The 7817-nt window shown below is 44.6% G+C and overlaps 1 protein-coding gene across 4 annotated transcripts in view; it reads right to left on the bottom strand.

Annotated features, from left to right (window-relative positions):
* The window catches only part of RUFY3 (RUN and FYVE domain containing 3), a 53717-nt gene that overhangs the window by 18253 nt on the left and 27647 nt on the right, over window positions 1-7817 (bottom strand). For all 4 annotated transcript variants that reach the window (XM_035893113.1, XM_035893114.1, XM_035893115.1 and 1 more), the window contains exons 4-11: window positions 7099-7200; window positions 5977-6100; window positions 5267-5328; window positions 4454-4519; window positions 4275-4344; window positions 1933-2025; window positions 1162-1242; window positions 352-519 (exon numbers count right to left, since the gene is read on the bottom strand). In XM_035893113.1, coding sequence (XP_035749006.1) covers window positions 352-519; window positions 1162-1242; window positions 1933-2025; window positions 4275-4344; window positions 4454-4519; window positions 5267-5328; window positions 5977-6100; window positions 7099-7200 — 766 coding nt within the window. The remainder of the gene's footprint in view (window positions 1-351; window positions 520-1161; window positions 1243-1932; window positions 2026-4274; window positions 4345-4453; window positions 4520-5266; window positions 5329-5976; window positions 6101-7098; window positions 7201-7817) is intronic.

Here is a 7817-nt window from a genome sequence, read left to right as displayed (position 1 = left end):
AGGCAATGTCTTTCTTGTAGGGAGGGGCCCAAAACTGAACACAGTATTCAAGGTGCAGCCTCACCAGCACCGAGTACAGGGGCACAATCACTTCCCTACTCCTACTGGTCACAGTATTCCTGATACAGGCCAGGATGCCATTGGCCTTCTTGGCTATGTTGAACCTCATACAGTTGGCCTCGGCCCATCGATCCAGCCTGGCCAGGTCCCTCTGCAGAGCCCTCCTCCCCTCAAGCAGATCAACACTGCCACCCAGTTTGGTGTCGTCTGCAAATAGGGGGGAAAAGAAATAGAACAAGAGCTATTGCTTTCATGTGGAATTCACTGTGTTTGATTTAGTTATTTCCCTACCTGCAGCTTGAAGGACAGTTCGTGCTTTAGGGCCCTGAGATCGTCCAGTTGCTGTCTAAGCGCCACCAGCGCATCTTGCTTCTCGCACACGTCTTTCTCCAGCATCTTCATGGCTAGCTCCATCTCCTGTCGCATCCCGATCTGCGCCTCCAGCTCTTTCTCCACATCCTGGAAGACACAGATCCATCAGCATTACCAGCCAGCCCTCCTCACCACCAGTGAGACAACCACCCTGAACTGGCGCTCCTGCCCACACAGTCGCTGCCCGGAAGCACGGCCGCGGCGTCGCAGTTACACATTTGACCCATCAAAGGCAATTAAGAACAGCAAATCCACATTTTCAGTCCAATAGTAAAGCAACATGAGCAGCACTACTAGCCAAGAGCCAAAAAGTACCGTATAGGCCCATCTTTCTGACCGAGGGGACTAGTGAAAAGCTGGTGGACTTTTCCTAAAAGCGTTCTGCTCCGGTGTTTTTCTCCCCACCAGCTGAACGCACTGTACTGAGTAACAGTTCAGAGAGCAGCCATACCCGTATCCGCAAGGGGCTTGCGTCAGACCTAGAAATGCAAGTGACCTGCCCGTTTTGAGAAACGGGCCCCAAGCCAACCCATAGAGCTGCAAAATTAACATCGCTTCTGACAAGACTGTCTTGGATCAGGCTGAAGCAGGCAGGCAAGACGGGGGGGAAAAAAAAAAAAAAAAAAAAAGAAATTCCTCAGCCACCCATTTTCCAAAGTGATTGCCTGACATGAAGTTATTATGTGAAAGAGCCATCTGTAGCGAGCTCCACGCTCACGCAGTCCTTACCAGCCGCAGCTGAGTCTCCTCCTTGAGCTGTTTTCGTGCCTCAGTCAGTGCATGTCCATCAGCAGTTCTGTCTTTAGTGACCTAAGTTTACAAAGGCACCCGATTAGCTTGTCATTATATAGTATTAACCCTCACATTTACTGATTATTTGCTTGTCCCGCCGCTTCGAAAACAAATTCTGCATCTATCAAAACTCAGAGCTCCGTTCAGTGAATGCAGCACGCGGCTTAAATGGACAGAGCGTCCCTTTCCAGAACTCTCACCATACACTAAGTATGGTTACAAAACCTCAGAGAAAGATCTTGGGGGTTTTAAAACTAAACCCAGGCTCTGCCATAGTTACTAACACTTTCTGCAAATCAACAAAAAAAAAAAAAATAAAAAAATCACAGATCCTGCCCCTTGATTACCAATAAGGGTGGCATTTCAGGCCAAAAAAGCAGAGCTCCTACACCCAAATTTTTCTGCCACCCCCTCAGTAAATCATCCTTCCTCTTGTCCTTCCAACACCTCGGGCCAGCACGCCAGGAACGTGCTGTGTTAGCTCTGGGCGCTGCGCACGCTCACAGCTGATCAGCTCCGGCCAGGCAGGAGTCACTGTGGCCAGGGTCCATCTGTTACCTCTGCGGAGGACCCGCCTGGAGTCACTCATCTCTTCTTGTGTGAGATACATAAGGAAATGAAGTCTTTTCCAAACACCTCCTTCTAGGTTGGATTTGGGCTAGGACTGCCCCCAAGGTTCGGTAATCGTTCACACACGCAGACACCAACCTTACGATTGGACTCTAAGATGTAAGAGCTTTCTTCTTTAACCCGCTCCATCTCTTCTTGCAGTGTAATGATCCTGTTGTTTGCAACTGCAAGCTGGGAACCAAACAGAACAGTAACATATCAAAAACATACTTGATCATTTTGTTCTCCTCCCTCTCGAGACATGTTTTCTGTACTCTTTTTTTTTACAAAGACAGGAAAAAAAAATTTTTGAGTGGCAAAAGTCAACTCAGGCTCCACCATGGAGAAAGACTATCTGAAAAAGCATCAGTTAGCGCCAGTGTGATGGGTTTCCAGTATCAGCTAAAACAAAGACTTCCCAACCTATTTCAGTGCCTGTCTTTCAGTGAAGTTACTGACTTCTTCAGGTCTCTACCTGCTAGACCCTGCCTAACACGCGGTTAGCGCTACTCAACAGAAATCCTCACTCCATTCCCCCTCCCTTGCTGAAGATCATGAATCACAGAATTGTCTAGGTTGGAAAAGACCTTTAAGATCATCACGTCCAACTGTTAACCCAACCCTGCCATCCCACCACTAAACCCTGTCCCTAAGCACCTCATGTACACGTCTTTTAAATACCTCCAGGGATGGGGACTCGACCCCTTCCCTGGGCAGACCATTCCAGAGCCTGACAACCCTAACACAAAGGAAAAAAGTGAACATGGCAGATAAGTTTTGTAAACTTCTAGCAGTTGAAATAAGTTACCAGAGAAAAAATACTTGCATGGGTTTGCTAAAGCTTCAGGAGTTTGGGTACACTGCTAGGTAGAGGATCAGAGATGTAAGGTGCTCAAGCATTTGGGCAGGAGACGCACGACAAGAACCGCATCAGAGGAGGAAGATTTGGCTGGAAACAGAGGACGAGTGGCACACACCACCCATAGGAGATGGGACACCTGCCTCAGAGGAATTCCCAACAAAGACATCACCGCAGACTAACAGATTACTTTGAGCGTGTGGTCAAAGGCCAAAATTACTTCAGAAAATTCCTCTGGATTTGTAAACCGTAACTTACACGAGAAAAGCTCAGTGACATTCCAAGAGACCAGCAATGTTATTAAGTGACAAACCCAAATAGAAATTACCCTGATAAAAGTGCGAGCATTTGGCAGAGCTCAAGCCAAACACGCAAATTGATGTGACACATGACGCAGTTCATTAACTGCACCCTGCAAACAGCCCCAGTTGGCACAGCGTGTTCCAGTGTCACTTCAGTTCTTGCTCCAAACAGCATGCAGACTTCAGTGAGGTACAACCAAGTCAATTATAAAAAAATACTTCAGTCAACATGGCAATTAATCTCGCTGGTCCCATGCCTAACGGGCGCGGCACTCATACTCTGCAGGTAATAAATCAAAAGCCACTTATTATAGTAGCACTGGGAAAGGCAGCCTCTGTTGCAGACTACCTTTTTAAAAATAAAAAAAATACTTTAATTGTAAAAAACACTTCTTAATTGCAAGAGCGGATACACTAATTTCCATTGTTAAAGCTTCTCATCATTTGGAATACATCCATTAGAGTAAGTGTTCAATAACCAGACACGCAGACCTCCTTTGATGAGGGTGAACAAGCAAAAAAGGATTTCAGTTTCATTTGTACTGCAAGAGCACTGAGACATCCCAGTCAAAATCATCCTGCTGAGCTAAGCAACATGGGGACGGAGATGCTGTAAGGCCATCAGGATGAGACCCACTATCATCCCATTGCCAGGGAACTGACCCCAAAAGCTTTTATTACATTTATGCCATTACTAACGAACTGCAAGGCCAATTTTAAAACACAGGTTACAGCTACAACTTGCATACCAATCATTTCTCATGCTCAGACCGAACAACGTTTTATCTATAATGATCACTTTTCCTTTATTTCTTGCAAATTATGACAGGCTAGAGAAAAAATTATTGAAACATGTCAGTGACAATCTTTACACTGTAGTAAACTTCTGCGCCTGTCAAAATGAACAGAGATTAAAAAATTTCTTGGTCATGTCCAGACATCTCATCACCTGCGTCAGCACTACGGCGTTTGAAACCACAGCCACCATACCATTTACTCTAAGAAATTTTCCAAAAATCAGAAAGCACTCGAAGACTTTGGAGGGATGCAGCGCGTTCCGCAGCTTTTGGTTTTTAACCTAAACATTCGCTTGCTTTTCCACCTCATGCTTAGGTAGTAGCAACAGCCAGTGCAATTCCTTGGCAGGTCAGTTATTCCAGTTCCCATCGTTAAACCCTCGTCATTACGTACACCAGAAATCTGAAAATAACAACTCCTTCACCTTTTTAATCCGCGATTCCAAAAGGCCAAAACATCATATGATTTGCTGTTACACTTACCTCCTCGGTCAGCTTAGTGTTGGATTTTTCTAAGGCATCCACCTTGGCCTGGAGGTTGTTTACTGTAGCACTGTTGAAGAGGAAAAAAACCCCCTACAGTAATTCCTTCTTTTTTCAAAGCCATTTTTCTATTTTGCTATACTATATAATAAAGAATAAATAAATAAATCATGTCTTACCTTAAATGTCTATTGAGTTCTTCTACATAGTTCTTCTGGTCCAGAATTGCAGTTATCTGACCATCTCTGGAAAAAAGAAATACCATTCAGCTCAGCCATTTGGGTGCGAAGAACTACGAGCCGCCACTAAAGGTCGAAAAGGAACCGCGGCGATACAGCCTGCGTATCCAGCGCACTGATACCCTGGGTCTCAACGAGTCTACGTGATGCAGATGAAATAGCAAAGCCAAGTTGCTGTCTGTGCCTTTATCATCAGCCACTGTCCCCTGACTTCCCAGAAGCTGCAACTGCTACGCTCACCTGGGTGGCATTCAGGCACTTTGTGACATGCAAAGCAGAATGATTAAGGCTGGCAACGTTTCAAAGAGCATGGCAGTATTTTAAAGAAAAAAAAAACCAAACTAGTTTTGCACTACATTTCTATTGGACAAGAGACCAAAATCCACTCAAGGAAAACTGTCAACAAATGCATGTTTTGCACGCGCTTCCAGCAGGATAACTCAAGAAAAATGAAACTACAGATACAATAAATGCAATCGAAACACCTGATCCTGAGGGATTATTATTAAATATATACCTGAACTCAAACTGGCAGAACTTCCTTAGAAGGAAGAAGTACCCTTGAAGAACCTCAGAAAACGGCAGCACCTGATCCGTACATTATGGGTTTATCATAGAAGAGCTTTATCATAGACGAGCAATTCAGTCTAATTAGCTTTCTAATTAAAAATGTACAAGCTTGCAGGGCAACCCGGAATACTTGAACACAAGTTACCATGGGATAAGAAGCAGGACAACTGCGCATGTACCTACCCTTCACTGCCTTTTGTGCTGTTCCCATCTTTCAAATACATTGAGAAATCAATAACTCCAACCTAAAAAAGAAAAATTTGCATTTTACTTTAAACACTTCTCCTAAGACTAAACACTGTCTGTAGGCGTCAAAGTTTAGAGTCATTCACTCAGAACACCAGCACATGTTGCATTATAGCGAGGACTCATTATACCAGTAATCTATCCAAAATTAGTGTAAACAGGGCACATTTCAAGCAAAAATATACGAGGATAAGCAGCAATTTGGCAAGCGAGTCTTAGGACATAAGGAGAAACCATGACCACCACCCTATCTGCATATACGCTGCTTATGCAAGCTAGAACATAAGTGCACACAGGTTCATTTTCTTTTGCTGAACAGCTACAATGATCTCATCGCACAGCGTGAGAGAATTAGCAGTTCTGTCCATTCCTCCCCTCATTTTGGCTAAGTCCTTCCCTGTTTTCACTTCCTTTCTCAGGTACCACATTTCGCCCCACGGTGACCTGCATGCAGATCATAGCAAAGCGTAACAGCAAAGAGAAAACGAGAATCCCGAGTCTCTGATCTCAGCGCCACCAGGCTCCTATTAGCTGTAGTAACAAACTTGTATCCCAGTTGATTCAAGTCCTCTACAATGGAAAAGTCTTCCAATGTAAATGAGCAGAAAAAAAAAACCAAAAACAAATATTAACTGAATACACAGTACCTGTGAGTCCAGGTCTTCTCCTTTCATGCAGAAGTTGGCATCGATGACATTCAAACCTACTAGGAGGCCAGCAATGATTGCACCTTCCTCTTCCATCATCAGTGCATTAGGCTCATAAAATTCACTGCAGGATGCAAGGCAAGAGAAGACAAGTGTGGCATCTTTAAAAGCCATCTAAAATGATATCAGCTAGCCTGGGATCCCTGCTAGTTCATACGACAACATAACACAAAGCCAGCCTTAACAAAAGGCCAGGCAGTGCAGAAAATGCAGAAACGTACTCCTACGTACTATCAGTGTCCTCCTGCTCTGCCCGAACAAATCTCTCGTAGCACAGTAAGTCGAGAGTTAGGCGAGGCAAAGACCCAGGTAGGTAGACCTGGTCCCTCAGCTGTCAGAAGGTGATGGAAAGCAAGCACGATTCCTGAGTAACGGTACGGCATACTGAAGATTTAAGACTGGGGCTTAATATCAGAATTTTTTAAGCCGTGTACTTCTACTACATACTTTTATTAACACAAGCCACCGCCACGTTTTCCAGCGGACAATACCAAGTTCTCCTTTCTAACTCCAAGTCGGCTACGGATTTACATGGATGGCCAACAAAAACCTACTTGTTTGAGTACAGCAACACCAACATATTTATTAAATCCTACTGCTTCACACAGATATACGAGTTCAAATCCACAGACTTTCAATTAAACTACAAAATCATTGAAGCTTTATGCGTGGCAAGCAAAGACACAGAGAAGTGAAAAGACTTGTTCCAAGTTGGACAGTATTGAAGTGACAAGGCCAGAAATGCATCCAGGGCCAAGGTCTTGCAGACGGAGAATGCTGTATCCCCTCTGTAGAAGTATTTCACCCAAATCATCCCTTCTGAACCAAAATTTGTGCTTAATTCTAATGGATATTTGAGATGAAGTGGAGGAATAACAGTTGCTGAATTAAGAAAGAGTACTAAGCATTCTTAATTCCTCAGAGGAAGCTCTGCATTTCACTAATATTACCATTTCTCAAAAAAACGCTACACTTTACTATTTGGGTGAAAAAAAAAAGCAAAGAGCTTACAAGAGGGCAGAGGTGAACCTAACCTAACCCGAGACGGAGCTCAGCACTCACCTGAGGAGATCCTTTCTGTTAATCAAAGCTTTCATGTATTCTGAAAGTTTCTTCTGCATTAGAGCCAGGCGAAGCCAAGCTCTTCCTCTACCCACAGGTGTCCTACAAGGGCCGGAAACAAAACAGTTACAGACATACAGTAATGCACATTCACAAACAGCTTTAATCATCTCATTCTGTCTCAAGTATCTGCATCTCAAAGATAGAGCCGGCACTGATGCAAACAGGGAAATAAACGGTATTTAAGTGCAAATAGTTCCAGGCAAGTTTAAGCAATCACTGCTGCTCTCGTAACTAATTATGTATTTGTTGTTACACTAAAAATACTTCCCTGACTCTACCCCTGCTGGATGCCACTACATAGGCAGAGACCGGCTGCCTCAGCAAACCACCTTTTAATTCAGAATCAGTTTTCCCTAAGGCAAGACAGAAGAACACGTGTGTCCTTCAGCACAGACGCCCCAACTCCTTCAAGGAGGTGTGAAGCTGGGGGAGAATCCACCAAGGCAACTGAACGCACCAATTCAGCACTGCTCTCTTCAACTGTTTTGCTGATGAACGCACTCACAGGATGCCGCGGGTTAGAGTCGCAGTCCTTCCCCCTCTGTTTCTCCTGGCAATCTGAAGCAGGCAGCTTTCAAAAGACGGTAACTGATACGCTGCGTCACAGCCCTGGCTCCTCCAGCCTGGCACGCTGGGCAAGCGCCTGCCCCAGGCGG

This window comes from Egretta garzetta, unplaced genomic scaffold (genome assembly GCF_000687185.1).
Source record: "Egretta garzetta isolate BGI_Z169 unplaced genomic scaffold, ASM68718v1 scaffold224, whole genome shotgun sequence".
Taxonomy (NCBI): Eukaryota; Metazoa; Chordata; class Aves; order Pelecaniformes; family Ardeidae; genus Egretta; species Egretta garzetta.
Note: the sequence above shows the minus strand (reverse complement) of the source record. Positions and strands in the feature narration are given on the sequence as shown.